This window comes from Aulonocara sp. 'chitande type north' Nkhata Bay, linkage group LG3 (assembly GCF_057382095.1).
Source record: "Aulonocara sp. 'chitande type north' Nkhata Bay isolate Kocher_YH1m ecotype deep benthic linkage group LG3, A_spYH_male_GT1.1, whole genome shotgun sequence".
Lineage (NCBI taxonomy): Eukaryota > Metazoa > Chordata > Actinopteri > Cichliformes > Cichlidae > Aulonocara > Aulonocara sp. 'chitande type north' Nkhata Bay.
The window spans coordinates 70,764,457-70,786,927 of NC_141346.1; the positions used below are offsets into that span (position 1 = coordinate 70,764,457).

General features: G+C 42.7%; 1 protein-coding gene and 1 long non-coding RNA gene across 2 annotated transcripts in view; both read right to left on the reverse strand.

The window, feature by feature from the left end:
• The window catches only part of LOC147336907 (protein NLRC3-like), a 20,522-nt gene extending 4,346 nt beyond the window's left edge, over positions 1–16,176 (reverse strand). Inside the window, exons 1-4 of the mRNA XM_086286241.1 lie at positions 16,137–16,176; positions 11,873–13,697; positions 11,206–11,379; positions 1,131–1,304 (exon numbers count right to left, since the gene is read on the reverse strand). Coding sequence (XP_086142367.1) covers positions 1,131–1,304; positions 11,206–11,379; positions 11,873–13,697; positions 16,137–16,176 — 2,213 coding nt within the window. The remainder of the gene's footprint in view (positions 1–1,130; positions 1,305–11,205; positions 11,380–11,872; positions 13,698–16,136) is intronic.
• A 1,417-nt stretch (positions 16,177–17,593) lies between these two features.
• On the reverse strand, positions 17,594–19,849 carry LOC147336908 (uncharacterized). The gene is made up of 3 exons (XR_015128335.1): positions 19,760–19,849; positions 17,960–18,089; positions 17,594–17,704 (listed from the first exon to the last, which is right to left on the reverse strand). It is a non-coding gene; the product is annotated as an uncharacterized LOC147336908 (long non-coding RNA).
• Between the last annotated feature and the right edge of the window lie 2,622 nt (positions 19,850–22,471).

Below are 22,471 nucleotides of genomic sequence, written 5' to 3' on the forward strand. Positions count from 1 at the left end.
AACGCTTGATTGAAACTTCAATGCGACAGTGACACCAAGTAGAATTATAAATGTCACATAGCCCCAAACATGTCTTTTTCAAAGCCTGCGGTGAAGAGAAAGGTTGGTGATGAGCACCGACAATTTCAGGAAAAGTGGGAAATGCAATATTTCTTTGTTGAGCACAGGGGCACCCCGACCTGTCTTATTTGCACAGAGAAAGTTGCGCTGCACAAGGAATACAATTTGAAACGTCATTACACAACTAGACATGCTGAGCTGGATGCAAAATACCAGGGAGACGAGAGAGCGAACCGGGTTGCCAGTCTTAAAACAGATCTACTGAGGCAGCAAGATTTCTCCAAGAAAGCAACCAAAGAGAATAATGCAGCAGTCGGAGCCACGTGGTTAGTGAGATGATTGCTAAAGCAGGGAAGCCATTCACAGAAGGTGCATTTGTCTAAAAGTGCATGTTGCAGGCTGCAAATATAGTCTGTCCGGGAAAGAAAGGTCAGTTTAGCAACATCAGCCTTTCTGCCAACACCGCAGCAGATCGCATTTCTGACCTGTCAAGTGACATTTATGACCAACTGTGTGAGAAAGCCAAATGTTTCAGTGTATACTCAGTCGCTCTTGATGAGACCACAGACATCACCGACACTGCTCAGCTCCCAATGTATGTCCGTGGTGTTGATGACAGTTTTGAAGTGATGGAAGAGCTGCTCACAGTAATGTTTAGTTAGTAAAGTTTATGGACCCTGTTAGAATCAATATTTCATTCTCATTCTGTTGTTTGAGAACAATAACAGAAAAATGTGCACTTGAGAACAAATTTATTGTGAATTCAGCTGTGAATGTACAGTTTGTCATTATTTTAGCTTCCATTTCCAAATGTTAGCTGACACTTTATTAGGTACACTGGTATCTATATCAGGTACACCTGTGACCTAAATGTTCCTGCAAACAGACTCCTTGGAGACCCCTACATAAATATCCATGAACTATCCAGCTAGACTAGTGTGTCTGTCCCTGAAAATATTCCTGCATGTGTGATTGTTCATGTCTCATCTGCAGGAAACAAACAGGAAGTGAGTGAAGGACACAGGAAATGTTTCCAGCTCTTCCTCCTCTATCAGACATTCTCTCCATACCTGAGAGTGTCCAGTCTCCAGCCTGGATCCTTCAGTCCAGCCGAGAGCAGCTTCATTCCTGAGGGACCTGGATGATTGTAGCTCAGGTCCAGCTCTCTCAGATGGGAGGGGTTGGAGCTCAGAGCTGAGGCCAGAGAAGTACAGCCTTCCTCTGTGATCAGACAGCCTGACAGACTGCAGACACACAAAACAACAATCAATCTGTCAACAATCGTTTTCTCTTTGTCACAATAACATCTATCCATTTACATCCATTCAATGTAACTTTATTTATAAGTGACAATTCCCAAAGGACAACAACAGTCATCTGAAGCTGTTTAACAGTGTAAGGTAACAGCCTCCAATATTAGAGAGAAAGCCCCAACCATCAGACAATTGTGGAGATACAGAAATTCTTTTATTGCTGCCATATAATCTGCATCATTATAACTGCATTAATAATGTTCTTTACAGCATTATTCCATCTAATAATATTTCTCACAGTATTGATACTGCATTAAAGTTGTCTATTGAACATGTTCATTTGAGGATCCTTCAATTATGTTAACTCTTATTACAAGTACGGTCAGAAGTATTTCATACACATTGCATATTTGTGCTTATGTCGAGTTGATGTTCGGTTCATTAAGGGTCTTAAGCTTCACTGGCGTGACTGTCCAGGTGATCCATGCTGAGGGAAACTAGAACAGGATGATTGCATGGATGCTTACAGTACATATAACACATATAATCTAGGAATGCGTCAGGCCTGAGGCCTTAACTCATTTGGTGTCTCACTATATTTTACTCTACTTGGCAACAGATGACCAGAGTCAATAATTAGCCCCAGAGACCCTGAGGGCTTGAAGTTTATTACCTTGTATGGAAGGTGTTACAGAAAAGAGAAGTTCTGTGTCTGTTTATAGCCATTAAAGATGTACAAGATGTACCATTAACTGTGACTAATGTCTGGAACATATTTTACTCTGACTATTTTTATTGACGCCAAGGGGGGGCGTATACCCCACTGCTTTGTAAGTGTCCACAACATGTATTTTTGTCAGAAGACATAGGCTGATGTTTTCTCCTGTGTGTTAATAAACTCATCGTTTGATTGCACTTCTCTGGGGCCTCCGTGGTTTGTCTCACTGCTCTACATTGATAGATTTCGCGACACAATCCACTGTGAGCAGCACTTGGTGATGGTGGGAAGAAGAACTCCCTTTGACACAAAGATCCTCCCAGTGAAAACAGGCTCCAGGAGGAGCATCTACCATGACTGGTTGCAGGGTGAGGGGAAAGAGAAGAGATGAGCTCAGAGAGACAAGAACAAAACAGAGAGACAAAAGTTAAGGACATGCAGTAGTGACATATAAAAGCATCAGGAGTGAAAAGAGGGGAGAAGAAAGCAGAGCATCATGGGAAGTCCACCAACAGCCTGAGCCTATAGCAGCATAACTAAGGGATGGTTCAGGGTCACCTGATCCAGCTCGAAGCTTTATCAAAAAGGAAAGTTTGAAGCTGATCTTCAAAGTAGAGAGGGCGTCTGTCTCCTGAACTCAAACTGGGAGCTGCTGCCACACCCAGTCCAACATAGCCAGGCTGAGTCGTTAGATTAGTCCAACGTAAAGTCAGAAAGTCATTATTTATGTCTCATTTTAGTGCAAATGTAGAAAAACTGTCCAAAAGTTATTTCTAAATCTGATATTAAACAGTTTAAATGGTGAAAAAAGCTGTAAAGAAAACAGAAAGAGTCAATAAAAGCCTCTTTAGAGGGTCACCAGTTTAAAACTCAGACATTTAAACTGGTGATTCTCCTTCTCTGCTCCATTTCCTCTCTAGACTTCCTGTTCCTAGGAGGGATTTGATTGGCTGAATGTCCTTTTAGCCTTTCTTTAGTTCTTTGGGTGCTAATCAAAGAGGAAAACACACGAGTCATGTGACGTGACATAAGGAGCGCTCTGATTGGTTGGGATTGACAAACTATGGTGCTGTTTGCAAGCTTCGCTTTGCAGAGGCAAGAAAATCTCTTAGATAGGGATGAGATGCTCCACAGTGACGTTTCCACACTTTGGAGCTTCTGAAGTGCAGATGTTTGGAAACGCTGCTCCAACGTCTGGTTCAAACACTCAGATCACGTGACCTCAGCTGCCACAGGTGGCATACCTGCGGCTTCCAGGCATTGCCAGTCTCGGGAATTCCCATTTTTCATTGACTGGTCTTTTTGACCCTTTTAATGGCTGAATGATGCTTTTATATCACTGCTTCAGTTTATTCCACACACATTCAGTCCTATCAGCAGAGAGAGAGCCACACACTGTCTGTAACATCATTAGAAGATCTCAGTAAAAACAGTAAAAACTGCTTCAAGGACTAAATCAAACAGGCACCTGGGGTCCGTTCTTCGTACCTCGCTAAGTAAGTTAGCTGGATTTGATTGTTGACGATTTCGCGTGATCCTGGATCGTTCGGTTCTCCGAAGCTCATCCGGGACTTGCTGTCATAGCAACAGAGCCGTAAGCGTAAACCTGCTCGGGAGCAGGTTTACTTTATGTAAACAGGATTAGATCGCGGCCACGCAGGTATGTCCGCTGCATTTATACGAAAGCAACAGCGATATTCCACCACTGTTTCACCATAAATAAATAACATCAATGTAACTAAAGATAATGCAGCACTTGATCCTTTTATTGATGTCACACAGATACATACAGGTCATTTCCTAAAAAAGGGAAATGTACTATTAACATTCTATTACATGTATGTGATTATTACAGATGTAATTCATATTTCAGAGTAGTAATTGTAAATTACTTCGTGTAATCAAGATGAGAGACCACGGCTATAAAAGCGAAGGTGGATTTGGGAAGCCTGTCGCAGCCATGTCCTGTCCGTATACGCGACCAACCCATTGCGGAAGGTGCAAGATTGATAAGGAGAGTCCTCAGAATCCAGCGTATATTGCGGGATAGACAGGATCCTTTAGCTCAGCGCGACAGTGTGCTCATAGAGAGATATCGATTTTCCCGTGAGGGTATTATTCACTTAACCAACTTGTTGACGAGGGGGTGCAGGACCACCACCTGTCTTTTTTTGCTCTGCCCTTTTCTTGGTTGCTGTTATGAACAAACAAACAGATTATTTCAGGGTCTCTGTCCAAGAGACGACAAGCAATATAAGTGATAAATATTACCATTCTGTAGAATATTCTTATATTTCACTTTTACTTGTTCCCATGTTCTAGTGGGTCCTGTTGTGGCTCTAATGTGAAAGGGGATATAATATAACATATTATAATATAATATAATGTAATATAATATTGGATAATATGGTGTGATATGATAAATCTACCCTACCGCCTACTGGTGTTGGCCAGAGGGGCCGATGGCGCAATATGGCAGCCTGGCTTCTGTCAGTCTGCCCCAGGGCAGCTGTGGCTACAACTGTAGCTGCCTCCACCAGTGTGTGAATGTGAGAGTGAATGAATAGTGGTATCGTAAAGCACTTTGGGTGCCTTGAAAAGCGCTATATAAATCCACTCCATTATTATTGTTATTATTAAATTACTTACGAGTTTAATTTGTCAGCAACTTCCTGCCAGCGCTCTCTCCTTGCTTTTGCAGCCTTTGCAGTGTTCCCTTGCGTTCTGATTAAACTCTGAAACTCCTGAAATCCCTCACTCAAGAGTTCTTGCTCTGCTGCCGGAAAATACCGAGCGCGCTCCTTCGAGATTTTCGCCGACCAATCAAAGGGTTGCCGATCAATGTTTCTACTATCGACGCGTAGCCCCTGTTGGGCCACCCAGTGATCTCACATTACTTCATCCAGCTGTACTAATCGTCAACAACAGGTGTGTTCGGAGAACCGGAATAGCGAGCTCACGGTTAGCGCAATGATTTGGTCTTGGATGTGTCATTTGATCTTGGATGTAGTAAGCGAGGTACGAAGAACGGGCCCCAGTTTTCAGCTCTGTCTGCGCTCTACTTTTTTCTACTTACAACAGAAAATAGGATGTACTGCATTCAGGGATATCATCCTCACTGTCAGCTGTTACTCACAGACTGTGTGTAGAAATACAGAAAATACTGATCCTATAAAAAGGAAAGCTAGAAAAACACATTGATTCCAGGCTCTATTTTCCTTTTTGAGTCTGTCAAATCCAACAGGACTTGTGCAGGTTCACTATGAGCCAAACTCCAGACTGACAGTGAAACATCAGGCCAGTGTTAGAAGGTAAAGTTCAGGAAAGTTTTTTAATGGTTCAGAAGATGTTCAGCTGAGGACGACTTAAAGATGTGCGTGAAATGGAGGCTTCTGATTGTCCCATTTTCACAGGCTCATTCTGACCAAACTTTGTATAAAGAAAGAAAACACATTTAATCTTTTCATGGAAATGTATCTTTTTCAAAGTGATTCCAAATCAAAGCTAACGCCACGCCAGCTTGTAACTTTGATTGACAGTGTGTAGAACTGATGACACAAACTCCCAGAAAACCTCAAAGTCAACATAACGCATCCAAAGCTTCACGGCTGGGAGCAAAACATGAGGCCAACAAACAGCTGTAAACCTGTGTGCCTATTACAGTAAACACAGCAGTCTGTTATGTTTGACTAAACTGATGTATTGTGTGTCTGTAGTTGTGTTGTGAACTGTGCTGGGCTCGTCTGTGTCCCCGTTTCACAGAACAGCATCTTCAAGATGGCACAAATGCTTCCAGTGTTTCAGTTTGACGAAGCCTGGCTTTGCCCATCGCTGCTTTTAAAACAGTGTTTGTGCTGCCAAGGACATCTTGTATTGGTCTCATGTCATGAATGGGAGTGTTTCAGGAGGCAGACTGAACCTTTGATGAGTTTGGTGTCTTAAACTGAGGAATGAAAGGACACGAGGAACAAACTAAAGAGAATCTAAAAGAGGCCGGCAGCACATGAGGAGGAGAAACTGACACTGACATAAAGACTGAGGGAAGGACAGAGCCATCTATACAGCTGAGGTCAACACAGGAGGGTCATGTGACACAGCTGAAACTCATCCAGACAACGTCTGACACCAGAGACCATACTTACCAAAATAAAACAGGTTATAATGAACAAAAATGAGTGGAACAGCGGAGTGAACTGAGCAGCAGGAGGGAGGGCGTTTCTCCAAAACATGTGTCCATCAAAATTATGGACAGTCGTGTATATTAAGTAGACTTGTTCAGATTTGTCCAACACTTTTCTCTGTCAGTGTTTCACAGAATATCATCAAAGAGTCATGATAGTTACCATTAGTGTCACTGTGGAGATGCTTATTCCAGCATCACTGACTTCATGGTTCCAGTTTCCATCACTAAGGACTACATGTAGTGATCCTGCTGTTAGCCATGTTAGCATGTTAGCTCCAACAGGTGGTCAGTGTGAGAGCGGTGATATCAGTGACATCTAAACAAGGAAGGAAGAGACTGTTGAAGGCAGCGAGCTGTGACTGCTGTGAACAGTGTTCTCACACTATTTTCTCCCTGTGTCAACATACATGAGGCTGCTTCAGCTGCAACACACCACAAACACCTTTATACAACTAAATATACTCAGAGCGCACTGCTGTGGTTGCTGTGGTAACCATCCATATATCCAGCTGTTTGGGGCCGAGTCTGCTTCCTCATCCTAGGGAAAAACCCTCAAAGTTTCATGTGTTTTTGACTTGAAGCTTTTTGTGATTTGGTTTTATTTGTTGTTCTACACACACAATAATGAAGAGCACATGTTTATAGTGACACATTCAGACCAATGACAACAGTCCATTCACACTGACCTCCTTCCAGCAACTTTTAGGACAGCCAATAGCAATTTTCCTTACTGAGGAGTTGGCAACATTGCCAGGAGCAGTGGGTGAATGGCAGCATCACCATGAAGGATTAGAATAAAAATACATCATCATCCACAAAGAAAACCAGTCTGAGTGTCTGATGCTCTCGTTATAAAACCGCAGTCGCAGCTTGTGGCTACATTTAGCTGGTTTGCTAGTTAGCTGGTCTGCTAGTTAGCTGGTTTGTTCGTTAGCATGGAGCTAACCTAACTCACTAGAACATTTGATGCTAAACTGTCTAAACTGTGTGAACAGCTTTCATTGCTGCTCTGTGTTACTCTCCAGCCTCTCTTTAACTCAGTCCTCTCAGTTTTTTCCTCGTTACAAACTAGAAAACCTTCTTTTTCAGCTTTTCCACACCCGAGCTGTGGCTAAGGTGCTACCAGCATGCAGGCTCGGTCTGTGTCACTCAATAGTTACACTCCTCACCCAGACTAACACCACTCCACAAATTCACCACTAGGAGGCGCTAAAAGACCACATACAGTGAGATCATCACTAAATGTCTGCTGTGTCTGACGTAGGGTTGCCAACCGTCCCTTGAATAACGGAATCGTCCCGTATTTAGAAAGAAAAGTACACGTCAGTGGCGCGGCTGCCCCTCTGTTGGTCTTCCTTGGTCTCTTGTGTTCTGGGGGCCTCTGGATGTCTGGAGTTTTGATCTCCTCCATACCTGCTTCATGCCCTGGAGGACGGGGCTGTGCCCCCCCCCACACCCTCTAGCAGATCATTACATGAAGGAACCTTTTAAAAAAACAAGCGCGTCCATGCTCACAGGTGTACACACGGGTGATCACACCCACAAACTACACCCTTTTTGGCTCCTACCTCAAAGCACACTGTGTTCTGTTGATCTTATGTGCTGCACAATAATGTTTAATATTTAGTATTTACTGTCATATTCCCATAGATCATTGTGATGTTGTTTATTCTATTACTCTTGTTCTCTTCTGCTTGTTTTCCTTTTTCTTTCTCAGCAGGTGATCCAGGTGATTGATATATGCATTTTTTTTTCCTGCCCGTTCTGTTGGTTTTTGTTTTTTGCCCTTCTCCCCCGTCCCTCTTCTCAGCTGTTTCTCTTTCCCTCTTTCTTTCTCCCCTTCTTTCCCCCAGTCAAGTCTGTCCCGTATTCAGTAAGTGAAAATAAAATAAACAATAAAAGGTGAATCAAATGGACCATTATGGCAAGGCTGGGATGGTCAATTTGGTAAAGTAAATCCGTTGGGCATCTTTCTTTGCCTTTAGACAACAATTCTGATGCAAAAGAGCCAAACGGGACAGGCAAAAAAAATAAATAAATAAATAAATAAATAAAAAGTACACGTCCCGTATTGAGCTCCAAAGGGACGCACTTTGTCCTGTAATACAGAGAGAATCAAAAGTAGTCTATAAATGTTAATGGAATTAACGCTTTGTTTGAAAACATAATTCCCAGCCCCTCTCCTGCTTTGTGACCAATGACCTTACGCACGAGTATGACAATTCAGATTACCACTTATCTCATTGGTAGAGGAAAGGTCGCTCGCTGAGAAAATACCAGAAGACAACAGATGACCACAAAAAGAAGCATGGCCAACAGGGAAACAAACGCTGACACTGCGGTGCAAGTCTCGGACGACAGTACACCTTCGACCAGCAATGTTTGTACCCCACCGAGAAAGAAAAAAAAAGGCTGCATAAGTGCAGGGAGGAATGGGAAAATGAAAACACCTCGCTGGAAAAAGTGCGCGATAACACCTATAAAGCGCACTGCACTGTGTGCCGGCGCACTTTTTTCATAGGCCATGGTGGACTGGCAGCATGCTTCTAGTGGTGGGCACATGAGTGGCATGAAAGCTCAGGGAACCCTTAACCAATTTGTTGTTCACCAGGCCATGGCAGCAGAAGATATGGTATGTAGACATTGTTGTTGTTTTTAAACCCTCTGGTTAAGGTTAATGTGAGCATGTGCAGTGAATATCAACTCTATGTGGCCAGAAGTGTGATAATATAATTTATTTTGTGTAATAAACAACTGCAAGGATAGATGATTACAACGAATAGATGACTAATACATAAAAGTAATACATAGATTAATAATGATGATGAGTTAAGATGCGTAATCATGGGAACAAGCAGGTTTACAAACACGAGCAGCTGATTAGCATTAGAAAAGCTGAAATAATACCTCAACTGAAGCCAGCTGCACTAAATGCACTTTATGTGGACTGTTATAAGAATGTTTTTCTTTCTATTGTTTTCTATAAATTTATATAATTTTAAGTTAAGCAGGACAGAGTTCTTTTAAAGAAAGATTAACTTATATTCTTTAAAGTTAAGCATGACAGGCTTCTGTTTAAGAAAGAGACCTGTTTTATTGTGTTAATGTTGTCATTTTGCGCTACAAATAAATGGCTAAATGATCATTTGTTTCCCATGTGTTCATATCACAAAGAATATGCATCATTAAATCAACTTCAAGTCAAATGGTTAAAAAAATAATTTCACACACACAAAAAAGAGCTAAAAAATTCACCACACTTGGAAGGGTGGAGACAACTGGGTCGCCCGGCCCTGGCCACGAGGTGTCCCAGGAAGTTGGCAACCCTAGTCTGACGGTGACTTGGGTTTTTACTAACTGGCTACATGAGCATGATTAGCTGCAGTTCTATCTTTGTAAAAGAGACTCAGCAGCAGATTAGAACCAAACAGAAACATTTCTACTTTTTCTGCAGCACCAGCTGGATGCATGGAGCCTAAACTCCAGTGACAATGAGACACATACAGTGTGACTGCTGTGACTTTACAGCTCGGCCTCATTCACATTGGACTGTGGGAGGAAGCAGAGTATCTGAAGACAACCCACACAGGCCACACTATCACCCTTATTTAGAGAAGTATAATGAATTAGCTGATAAAGTAATAAATTATTTGATATTTCAATGAAAATACTTTTTAACAATTGTTTAGAAGTCAACAATAATAGTTAAATAAAAAGAAGCGTCAAATCAATAAACACGCAATAAAACCTTGTACAGCTGAAACTCATGTAGACAATGTCAGGGGAGGAAGTAAAACTAAACCTTTGACACCAGAGATGAAAACTACCAAAATAAAACAGGAAGTTAATAACAACCATGAGTGGAACACCTGAGTGAACCTAGTAAAGGGAGAATACATCATCATCCACAAAGAAAACCAGTCGGAGCTTGTGGCTGCAGTTAGCTGATTTGCTACTCAGCTTGGAGTTAACTCAGTAGAACATAGAATGCTAAACTGTCTAAACCAGGGGTGTCAAACATATGGCCCGTCGGCCAAATTCAGCCCCTGAGATAATTTCATATATCAGTTATTAAAGAATTTTCAGGGTTGCTGATATTCCATGGCAGCAGGGCTGGGACTTTATTCTGATGGACACATCATGTGGCCAATCACATTAAGAGACAGCCTGGGATCATGCCACTATTTAAAGAAAGGGATGGGGGCAAACGTTCAGAAGAAAGCAAGCTTAGTGGTACAGGCCTGGTACACACAGACACAGGTTTAAATTCAAGCGTGTCAGGAAAAAGTGAAAGCATAAAATGAGCAGCATCTGGCTGAATTTCAGTGATATTGGAGACGGCAAAGCTGAGTGCAGAATTTATAAATTAGAAGCTGGATAAAGTGATACCCATTTTCCATTGTGAAGGACAAAAGGTTTCAAACTTGTCCAGGCCTTAAGGTCATGTCCGTTCTCTTCTTAGTGGTAGTAAATGTATAAAATTAAGACTAATGAAAACACTGAATTAAAATTGCTTCCTTTAAAAACACCAAGCTTACAGTTCAGTATTGAATACTACATATATAAACTATATATAACAAAGTGCCTTTGAATGGCAAGGATGCAGAAATGTCTGTATGTAGCACAGAGCCAGTGCTCACGGTCTGAATGAGTGTCACAGACCTGAATGTGCATTTAAAGAAATTTATAATTAAATTTCTAATTATGATCTTCAGCACCCAACACCATGACTATGTACATATTGTCGGGTGTAAGAATATTTCTGTTCTGTGGATTCAACTCTGCAAACTCATCAGTAATTTCATCAGCAAGTTTCTACTTAGACAGTAATAAAACAGAAAGCAGTTCCCAGGAACTACTTCTTGTTTTAGAATCTTTCAACATAAGAGTACTTTGCACATCAGAACACCCCCATATCTCCTCTTATTAAAGGATTACCTTATTATTAATTTGCTAATTCTGCCAGTTGATTACAAAATGCTTGATCTCACCTGAGAGTTTCCAGTTTGCAGTGTGGATTCTTCAGTCCTTCAGACAGAAACTTCACGCCTAAATCCTGCAGGTTATTGTTACTTAGGTCCAGCTCTCTCAGATTAGAGGACTGAGAGCTGAGACCTGAGGACAGAGCTTCACAACTTCTCTCTGACAGGTTACAGAGACTCAGTCTGAAAAATAACAGAAAAACAATTTAAAAAAATTACTTTTGATCAAGTGTAATGAGATTACATAACATTTAGCAATATTCCATTCTCTTTTTGTCAAGAAAGTAACGAGCAACATGTGGAAACAATCAGAGAGAGAACAGAGAACAGAGCAGTAAAAGAACAGTGGATAGTTCAATAGGCTTTTGGTATCAACAAAACGTGCCAAATTTCTTTATTTTGTCATCGTTTAAGAAGAGTTCATGATTAAAACTCAGATAACAACTCAAGGCCAGGTCTGGGTGTAACTTTGATGACAGTTACACCCAGAAAAATTTCAGAAATGCCGACAGGTATTCAGTATTGAACAAAATGAGTACTGATTATCACTTAACAGTTGTATACACTTTTCAGACACCAGCACTCATAACTGTGGTTTTGGGGGTTATTTTGTTAGTGGTTTTAGTTGATCACACCTGCTTTTTGTCAACAAGCATATGAATACAAATGTACTTACAGAGCTTTGTTGGAGGCTTTGACCACTGGCAGCAGCCTCAGAAGAGCCTCCTCTGAAGCAGAGTATTTCTTCAGGTCAAACACATCCAGATCTTCTTCTGATGATAGTAAGATGAAGACCAGAGCTGACCACTGAGCAGGAGACAGTTTACCTGTGGAGAGACTTCCTGATCTCAGGGATTGTTGGATCTCCTCCACTAGAGAACGATCATTCAGTTCATTCAGACAGTGGATCAGATTGATGCTTTTCTCTGCAGACAGATTCTCACTGAGCTTCTCCTTGATGTACTGGACTGTTTCCTGATTGGTCTGTGAGCTACTTCCTGTCTGTGTCAGCAGACCTCGTAGGAGAGTCTGATTGGTCTGCAGTGAAAGACCCAGGAGGAAGCGGAGGAACAAGTCCAGGTGTCCATTTGGACTCTGTAAGGCCTTATCCACAGCACTGTGGTGGAAGTGTTTCTCTACAGATTTTACTTCTTTTTCAGGTTTTTGTTTCCAAAACAATATAGACCATATGGACTTTGTTTGTTGTTGTTCCAGCAGATTGAGTCCAGAGTTGCTGAAGGTCAGATGGACATGAAGAGCAGCCAGAAACTCCTGAACACTCAGATGGATGAAGCAGAACACCTTGTCCTGGTACAGTTGTTTGTCCTCTTTAAAGATCTGTGTGAACACTCCTGAGTACACTGAGGCTGCTCTGATATCGATGCCACACTCTGTCAGGTCTGATTCATAGAAGATCAGGTTTCCTTTCTGCAGCTGATCAAAAGCCAGTTTTCCCAGAGACTCCATCATCTTCCTGCTCTCTGGACTCCAGTGTGGATCTGTCTCAGCTCCTCCATCATACTTGACCTTCTTCACTTTGGCCTGAACCACCAGGAAGTGGATGTACATCTCAGTCAGGGTCTTGGGCAGCTGTCCTCCCTCTCTGGTTTCCAGCACATCCTCCAGAACTGTAGCAGTGATCCAGCAGAAGACTGGGATGTGGCACATGATGTGGAGGCTTCGTGATGTCTTGATGTGGGAGATGATGCTGCTGGCCTGCTCCTCATCTCTGAACCTCTTCCTGAAGTACTCCTCCTTCTGTGGGTCAGTGAACCCTCTGACCTCTGTCACCATGCCAACACAGTCAGGAGGGATCTGATTGGCTGCTGCAGGTCGTGTGGTTATCCAGAGGCGAGCAGAGGGAAGCAGTTTCCCCCTGATGAGGTTTATCAGCAGCACATCCACTGAGGTGGACTTTCTAGGGTCAGTTAGGATTGTAGTTTTGTGGAAGTCCAGAGGAAGTCGACACTCATCCAGACCATCAAAGATGAACACAACCTGGAAGTCTTCAAAGCTGCAGATTCCTGCTTCTTTGGTTTCAGTAAAGAAGTGATGAACAAGTCCCACCAAGCTGAACTTTTCCTCTTTCAGCACATTCAGCTCTCTGAAAGTGAATGGAAATATGAACTGGATGTCCTGGTTGGCTTTGTCTTCAGCCCAGTCCAGGCTGGATTTCTGTGTTAAGACTGTTTTCCCAATGCCAGCCACTCCCTTTGTCAGCACTGTTCTGATTGGTTCATCTCTTCCAGGTGAGGCTTTAAAGATGTCTTCTTGTCTGATGGTTGTTTCTGGTCTGTCTGGTTTCCTGGATGCTGTTTCAATCTGTCTGACCTCATGTTCATCATTGACCTCTGCAGTCCCTCCCTCTGTGATGTAGAGCTCTGTGTAGATCTGATTCAGGAGGGTTGGGTTTCCTGCTTTAGCGATGCCCTCAAACACACACTGGAACTTCTTCTTCAGCTTAGACTTAAGGTTACGATGACAAACAGCAGCTGGAAGTTCTGAATAATAATAATAAAAATACAACTTTAACAATCATATTTTACAAAATGCTGATGACAATTTCTGACCCACTGAGAAATGACTGAACACACTGGTGTCACAAGTCTCTCATTTATCCAGCAGCTTAAATCTTTAGATAAATCCTCTTACTGCTCTGCAGACGGTCAGCCAGCTCCTCCTGCTTCATTCTCCTCAGGAAGTCCACTGTGATCTTCACAAATGCGTCTCTGCTGTTTCTCCTCTGCTCATCATCCTCCCTCTGAAACTCCAAGCACTGGGGCTTATTTGGATTCAGAGCCTTCTGGATCTTCTTCAGCTCGTTCTTCACAAAAGTGATGATGTTGTCCTCCAGCAGCTGGAACAGAATATTTATGAATGACCCACCACTCTGAACTTTAGTCCACACAACATCCACTTCTTTACGATCAAGGGGCATATCATCCGCGAACTCTTTACCAATTATAGGTTTGACTTTATCTGATTAACTGAGACTTTGTCCACAACTCCATGATCCCAAAACGTTGATGCTGTTCATATGAATGCAGCGATTTCAGTGGGAGAAACATTTCACTGGTGTTCAGAGCTGAACTACCAACAGGTTGATGATCAAAGCCAGAAACTTGGAGATGTTTCAGGTGACTGAGTTGATCGTACAGACAACTGGTCTTAAAGGTTCACTCTGTTTACACATACAGATCAGTATTTAAGGTTTGACTCTCATCATCCACTGGGGCACAAACTGGGCGTCATCAGGACACTACAACACAGAACAAACACCATCCCCACAGACACAGCAGCCAGCGAAGCAGAAGAACTTCACATCAAGAAGGTCCTGAGTAAATGTGAACGCTGGTTTGAGGGCGGAGTCAAGGAGGCCATTTAAGTGAAAGGGAAAGACCATCTCTGAATGGAGGAGGGGCCTAAGGGTACAACTGTCACCATCTTACATGCTGTGATTGCAGCCATTCCCCAGCTCTCTGTGAACTGGACTCATGACCATTGATCAACAACCATTGATCAATGGTCCTGACAATATGCGTACCAATGATCAATGAACTGACCTCCCAGCCCATTGTTCCTTCAGTGGGCTGGTTTCAGTCATACAAATGTCCTGTTTATGAGATTGAAACCTGCAGTCAGCTGAGACTGAAGAAGTCACCTGATGATGATGAAACGTTTCTCCCACTGAAAACATCCAGATGAACAGAATCAAGCTTTTTGGGATTTACGTACCTGGATGATTGAGCATCAAGACACAACTCTGTGACTTTTCTCAGATGAATCAATCCTCTCCTCCAGCTTTGTTTACATCTACCAGCCCTGTGGCGCTGCCCAGGGACAATAAGCTATGTGAGAGGTGGAAAGTCATACAGGTGTCTGCTCCTGCCTTCAGTTATTTTATCTACTGTGTGTCAACTGGCTGAACCTCCTCCAACTGTCTACTGTCTCCCTAAACTCAACAATGACTTCGTGATCTATCCATTCTCTGACCAAACACATCCTGCTGCAGGAGGTTAACATAGCAGCCAATGATGATCCCACTCACTGTGAACAACACATTTGGACCTGATTTGCTGCTCTGGTTTACACGTGAACTTCCACTGCTGCTGTCACCAACTTGAGAGGCTCTACAGAAAAACTGGACTTGTCCATAAAAAGATGTATAAAAATCATAAACTACATTACAAGGACAGCATTGCTCAATCAACTCTAATTACTATGACCATGTTATCTCTTCTAACTAAGGTACAGACACTCAAACTTGCTGCTTTCAGTGAGAAGTCAAATGTCTGAATATGAGCTGGAAGCTGCTGAGAGTCCTCCCTCCTTCCCGTGGGGTTTACTTTCTCTACTACTTTCACTATAAACACGCCCCTTTCATGCACCTGCAGAGGGCCACCAGCAGATGGAGCTGTCTTAAACAAATCCACTTGGATAGTTAGCTGTAGATGACTTTATCAGTATGATTGTAGGACTTTGAGTTATTCTTTAGATTTATTTAAACTCTTATATTGTGCACAAGTGTTGAGCGACCCATAATTTCTCTGTACTTTTCATAAGAGCAGCCAGACTTTCAGCTAGTTTTTCTTTGCTCTGCAGGTTTTATGAAGGTGTGTCAAAGTTGTTCTTTGGACATTAGCTGCTTTTTAAATCATTTTCAGTCCTCGTACAGAAACATTCTTCAAGCTAAATCCAAGTGTGTTAGACCAGAGTTAACCTGATAGATATGTGTGGGTGTGTAACTCTTAGAAGCTGATTGGCTGCTTTTTATGGGGGCTGGGTCTTTGGAAAGTGTTTTAGTAACACACCCTGAACTGCACACTTTAACAAACAACATGAGATTTTAACTGTAATGTAAAACTCATGTGATTCACTGTTATTAAGCACAAACACATCTATGGCCCTGTTTCCATTAGTAGCTGCTCAGATCGACTCACCACAGGTCACCACGACTGGACTGGATCCACTGGTTTCCATTACAGTTGAGGACCACCTAATGTGGTCGTCTCAATACAGCCGAGTGTCAGCTCACATCATTAGTAAGTGCTAATGCTGCTAATTTCCATCATATTTGTCATTTATTGCTCAAAGTTATTGAAGAAACAGTTATTCAGCTTCATTCCCACTGATCTCGACTACAAACTGTTTCACTTTGGTTTCTGTTTAAAGCCTCGATGTTTAAAACGTTTCCCTGTGATCACATTTGCACCGTCTGATTTCAAAGTTTGTTTCTTTTGGTCATTTAGTCCACAGAGTCCTTGGTGTTCTGAAAGGGACCTATAAATAAATGCATTATTATTAATATTAAAGTAGTTGTTGTACATGTACAGACCATAAATATGGAGTCCAGCTGTGTTTGATGCTGCTGGGCAGACTGACCACTGGGAACCTCTGAGCTCTGCTGCTCCACTCTGTGGAGGAACCATGAAGGATTAGATCCACACAGGATAAAGATCCAGGAGTTTCTGCTCAAATAACTTCATCTGAATCAAGTCTGTCAAGTTTTAAACTCTCAGATTGTGAACATATCAGTAATTTTCAGTCTGTTTTCATGGACGTCCTTTCAGTGGTGATGTCAGGGATGATTTTGAAGAAGCTCATCAAACTGAACCATCAGCAGATCACTGCTCCAAAACCAGAACATGATCCGAGTCTCCCTCCACCACCAGAACACCAGCTTTACTAACGTGGTAGATCAGTGTAGTACAGATCAATAACTGATGAGTCATTTGATCAAAATCACTGAGTGCTTCACGTCTGACCCTCTGATGCTTCTGTAGACATTTTGCATATTTAATGAATGTCTGACAGTTTTACATTCATTCTATGAACACAGTGGAAATGTTGTGTTATAGTCTCCATGTTGTTTCCAGCATCATAAATTCTTAAGTTCAGAAAATTAGATTCTTTCTTCACAGCTGAAAAACAACAACATTTATTCTCTATTGAAATCTGCATCGTCCACTCCAAAGGTCACAATCTGAAGGTAACATCTGGTTTTGTTCCCTGTGGTTAACTCTGAGCATCAGTATGGTGGGATTTATCCACTACATCCACACCACTGTGGTTCAGTGTTGTCCTGATGGAGTAACAGCAGCCAGTATGATCCAGGCTTTAGCTGCTGGGTCTCTGTGTGACCTCTCAGACTGTTTAACAGATCAGACACAAAGAGAATCAGAGCAGCTCTGTTCTTTAAAGACAAACATGAACCCACTCAGGTCACACTTTCCCCACAGATATGAGCATCACTGTCCTCAAACAGCAAATGACCAAGTCGAACATTTGGATCTTTTCTCTTTCATTGTTTTCTTTTTAATGAATCTTTGTAACAATCTGAGGATGTTTCAGGTCATATTTATCCAGGAAACACAAACATGTAAAGGAGTCATCACAGCTCTCTGACCTCGTTGCTCCAGGTTCACCACTGAAGAGTGGAGGTCGACCTTTGGACCAGTCACTCCTCACAGACGGACAGCTGGACCCTGCAGACTGTGACCTCTGACCTCTGCAGACACAAACATGATTGAAGCAGCTGTGATCACACAGACTGCAGATAATGCAGCTGTTTCCTGTCAGTAACATCCTCTTAGATTAGAGTTCAGCTTTTTACAGGAAAACTGGACAAAACTGATTTTTGTTACAAACTCATTTTCATTTCCTCTCAGCTCACAAACACAGTCAGACAATCAACCAGAGTCAACACTGATTATAATGTCAGTGCAGAATTATTTCTGTTACTCAGTGAGTTCAGCTCTCTGACCTCGTTGCTCCAGGTTCACCACTGAACTCTGGATTTCCACCTTTGGACCCGTCACTCCTCACAGACGGACAGCTGGACCCTGCAGACTCTGCTCTGTCCTCCTCTTCCTCCATCATCGTCTTCAGTCAGTCTGAGAGGTAAACCACAAACACTCAGTGAGTTCACATTAACAGGAGGAACTGAGTTACAGTCGCTGACCTCTGACCTGTCATGTGACCATGAAACCAGGTCAATATTTCTGTAGGTTCAGTCATCCAGGTCATGTGATCTAAGGAGCTTGGAGAGAAAAGAGACGTCTTTAAGTTTCTGGAAGACGTTTCATCTGAGAAGCTTCTTCAGCTCTAAAACCAAACGGTGGAGAGTCCCAGATATTTAAACCTGAGAGGGAAAGAAAGCATGTCGCTGACCCACCACTGATGTTATTTCAAGGAGGAAACTGAGAGCCTTTGCACCAGGAGCACAAACATCAGCTCCAGCAATGATCCACTGATGTGTTTTTATTCCATGTATGAATGTTGTTATTGACAGAGATGACGTTTGTGTGTCAGTGATGCAGTGACTGTTGTTGTTACCTGTACAGGCTGGTTAGACTCTATGAAACAGATCATACAGATCTCTGCATGTTAGAAGAGACTATTAAAGGTCATGAATGAGACAAAGGCAGGGAGGCGTCCTTTACAGCTAAACAGCAGAGTGAGAGAACAGCCAGCACCTCTACATTTATCACATTATACAGCACATGTATGATACTGACAGGGATGAGAAGAATTTAGTGATTCTGATCCCATCATTGATATTACTTATTGATTCTCAGTAGCTCTGCTCTGACAGTCACCACCATCACTGAGCAGCATATCAAAGACATTTGTGCACATTAACTGCATGTTGTGGCTCAAATGTTTGTGCATGTTGGAGGCATTTCCTCTTTGTTGTGATCAGTGTTGGTCATTACTCAAAACAGTCATTATTACACATATTACACAGAACACTTTAATTAAAAGTAATGGAGTACGTTACTTCATTACTCCTCATAACATTACTTTGATGTTAAAATGAACAAATGAGCATGTAACAACATAAAGCTGAGGTACAGCCCCACACACCAACACAGATCCTGATGAGGTCACGTGATGTTTCTCTGAGTGTTTATGAACACAAATCAAAGATGAAACAGCACAAAGACACTTCAAAGTGATTCTACTGTAGAAACATGAACAGGTAGAAACCTGCAGCCTGACTGCTCATCACTTTGTTACCTGTTCAAGTTCAGCAGCAGCAGCTCACTTTATCACGGTGCTGGTCTGGGGTCAGTGTTTACTCAGCTTTAACCTCACTCTGGGTTCTTGGCTAGCTTAGCGTTAGCTTAGCGTTAGCATGCTGTGTGCTAGCTTAGCGTCAGAGCTCTGCAGGTGTCTCGTGTGTAAATATTAATCACAGTGACAGTAAAGGAGGTAAAGGGCTGTGACGTCATCACGTACGCTGCGTCCTCTGTGGGCTCTGACTGAACTCAAAGTACAAACTACAAGTACACAAACACGAACGTAGCTCAGAGTGGCGGACACACTCGGCCTCGTTGGTCCAGCTGTGAGTCCGTTACCGTGAACTATGGAGCGGCAGATTTGTGCTGAACTAAGCTGCACACAGCTGATGTTAGCCAGGAAACATTACACACTGACTTTAATGGAGAGACCGGAAATACAAACACACACAGTTTGTTGTGTGAAGAAATCAAACACGAGCTGAACAAACAGTAAAGTTCCTAAAGACAAACTGTTAAAGGAGGAAACGAAGCAAACTTACAGTTTCTTCACACACCAACAACAAGCTCCACTCCACACCTGGACACTAAACACGGACACACAGGTGAGCTGCTTCCTGGAAGGAGGCGGGGCTCCACCTGAAACTCAGCACAGGTGGGAGGGGCTCAGCTCTGTGTGTGCTGATGTGTTAACTTTAAAAATATGCCGTCTGACTGCTCAGACTGAGTCAGAGTAAAGTTCACATGCTGACGTGTGGAGACATGAAACCTTGTTGTAGCTGCAGGTGTGAACACACTGATCCCAGATCAGCTCTGCTGTATTTGTAACATGAACATTTCTGCTGCAAAGCTTCAAATGTTCAGCATGTTTCTCTGTTTCCAGTCTATAGATCCAGTCACACTTTCTACCTTCACCTGTGCAGTAAAGACTGAGAGCAGAGCTGAAAGCAAGCGTCCAATCAGTGAGCAGCATCAACACCTGAGCTTCATTCAGACTCTGTTATTGAAGATGTTGTTGGTACAAAGTTCATCTGCTGCTCACATGAATCCATGAAAGATTTATTTCACTGATGTTTCTTCAAAGCTCATTTCAACCTGTTGAAGTCATGAATGAAAGTGCAGACTGAGAGTGGATCACATGATGTTTGAGGTGTGTCATGTGACATGTTCAGTATTGTCACACATGTCTAGATTGTCCCTGATATCATAACTGCTCAAACACTGATGATTATATTTGAAGAATTATTCCTGATGGCAGCAAAGTTTGAATGGAGCTCTCTGTCTGTGCTGATTTGTCGCCCTCTGGAGGTCAAAGCACAAACTGCATGATGTCACTGTAACCACCACAGTGACAGGAAGTGTTTTTATGACTGAAACACTGAAATGATGCTAACGGCTGTCGTTAGGCTCACTGACAGCAGTGCTGATGTGTTCATGTCAAACACTGGATCAGGTCAGACTCCTTCATCCTTCTCCAGCGTGAGGCCGCCCTCAGACCCACAGGAGCCCTGACCTTTGACCTCCTGACCCTAACCATTTTAGTCTTGTTGCATCTTTAAATGCAAATCCATCCAAACTGTAGCCGAGCAAAAGAAGCTGGAAGCTGTTCTATGAATGATGTTGTTGAAGGAGCTTGGAAAGAAAAGCGTCTGGACTTCTTTAAGTTGCTTGAAGAGGGACATGGACGTCTTAACGCCCACTCACATCCTGGGACATTTGATCACAGGAAATCACATGATGGGGTGGGGCTAGATCTCACAATGGGTTCACCCAAAACCTTGGCTGATTGTGACCCACACCCGTTCTCACACCGTGGCTCGTGTGATTAGGTAGAGGATCAACAGGGGCTCCGTGTCCCTGAATTTAAACTGAATCTAAACACACCGTGCACAATGCCAAGTTAGATAATGGTTAAAAGAACAAGATAAGAATAAATAAAAAGATAAAATAAGGATAAAAAATAACTTAAAAAAATAAAATAAAAAGATAAATAACTGCAAATAAGTACAAATAAGTAACTGAAGACACGTGTGGTCTGCAGATGTCGATGTACATGGATGTACATGGAGTTTAATGTGCAAAATGAACTTAGTGTGCAAAGTGACCTGATGTGCAAACTGCAGTTTGAGGTCGGTCAGCTGTTCAGGAGTCTGATAGCAGTGGGGAAGATGGAGTTGTTGAGTCTGGATGTTCTACATTTCACACTTCTGAACCTTCGTCTCGAGGGCAGAGGTGTGTCTCTCCTCTGGACTCTGTGATGGTAGCTGCTCTGCAGAGAGGGCAGCGGGGTCCTGATGATCTTCTCCACAGTTGTTATCACTCTCTGCAGGCGTTTGCGGTTTGCAGTAGTGCTGCCGTACCATGCAGTGATGCAGCTGTCAGGCTGCTCTCCACAGTGCAGCTGTAGAACCTGCTGAGGATCTTGGCCAACATACCAAATTTCCTCAGCCTCCTCAGGAAATACAGCAGCTGCTGAGCCTTCTTGACCAGCTGTGTGAGTTTGAGTCCCTCACTGACTCAAACTCCTTCAGTGACACTTGCAGCCTTGCAGATTAGTTTGCTGATCCTGATGCATCTCTGGAGCTGATGCTGTCCCCCAGCAGACAACAACAACATAGATGCTCTCACTAGTCCACTTTACCCTCTAATCACATCTCTGACATCTGCAGGTTGCTCCAGTAGAGACTCTTGTGCAATGCCAGGTGTTTGTGTTTGTCTGTAGGTACACATTAGATATGACCATAGACGCACACACACAAGTGAACACAGCAGCACAGATGGTTTCCACCTGCTTCCCTCTTTCTTCACACAACTGTGAGGATGATGAAGAGGTTTCAGGACGAGGTGGTCAGCAAGCACAGGATAAAGCAGGGCCATGAAACTCTCTGGTGCAGCAGATGTTTAATCAGACTCAGCTTTAGGCTTCTTTTCCCACCTGGCAGCAAAGTAACAGCTTCACTAATGTGAACAGTCACAATGTTAAACGTTTCTATATCTTCATATATTTTTATCTGTTGATGCTGCAGAATAAAGTCTGTTAACAGAGTGCAGGATGTGTAGAGCAGGTCCAGCTCTCCCTTTACTGTGTCCACTTTCATCAGCCCCTGTGAAGTGACACAGAGTGCATGTGTGTCTGTCAGCTGTTGTTTGTTGTGAAGGATGGAACAAATGAACACACACTTTTAGAGAAATCTGAAAAAGCAACACGTGCTTGGGCTCCTTCTGTGCTCGTCTTCATTAATGCTGATCTTTCT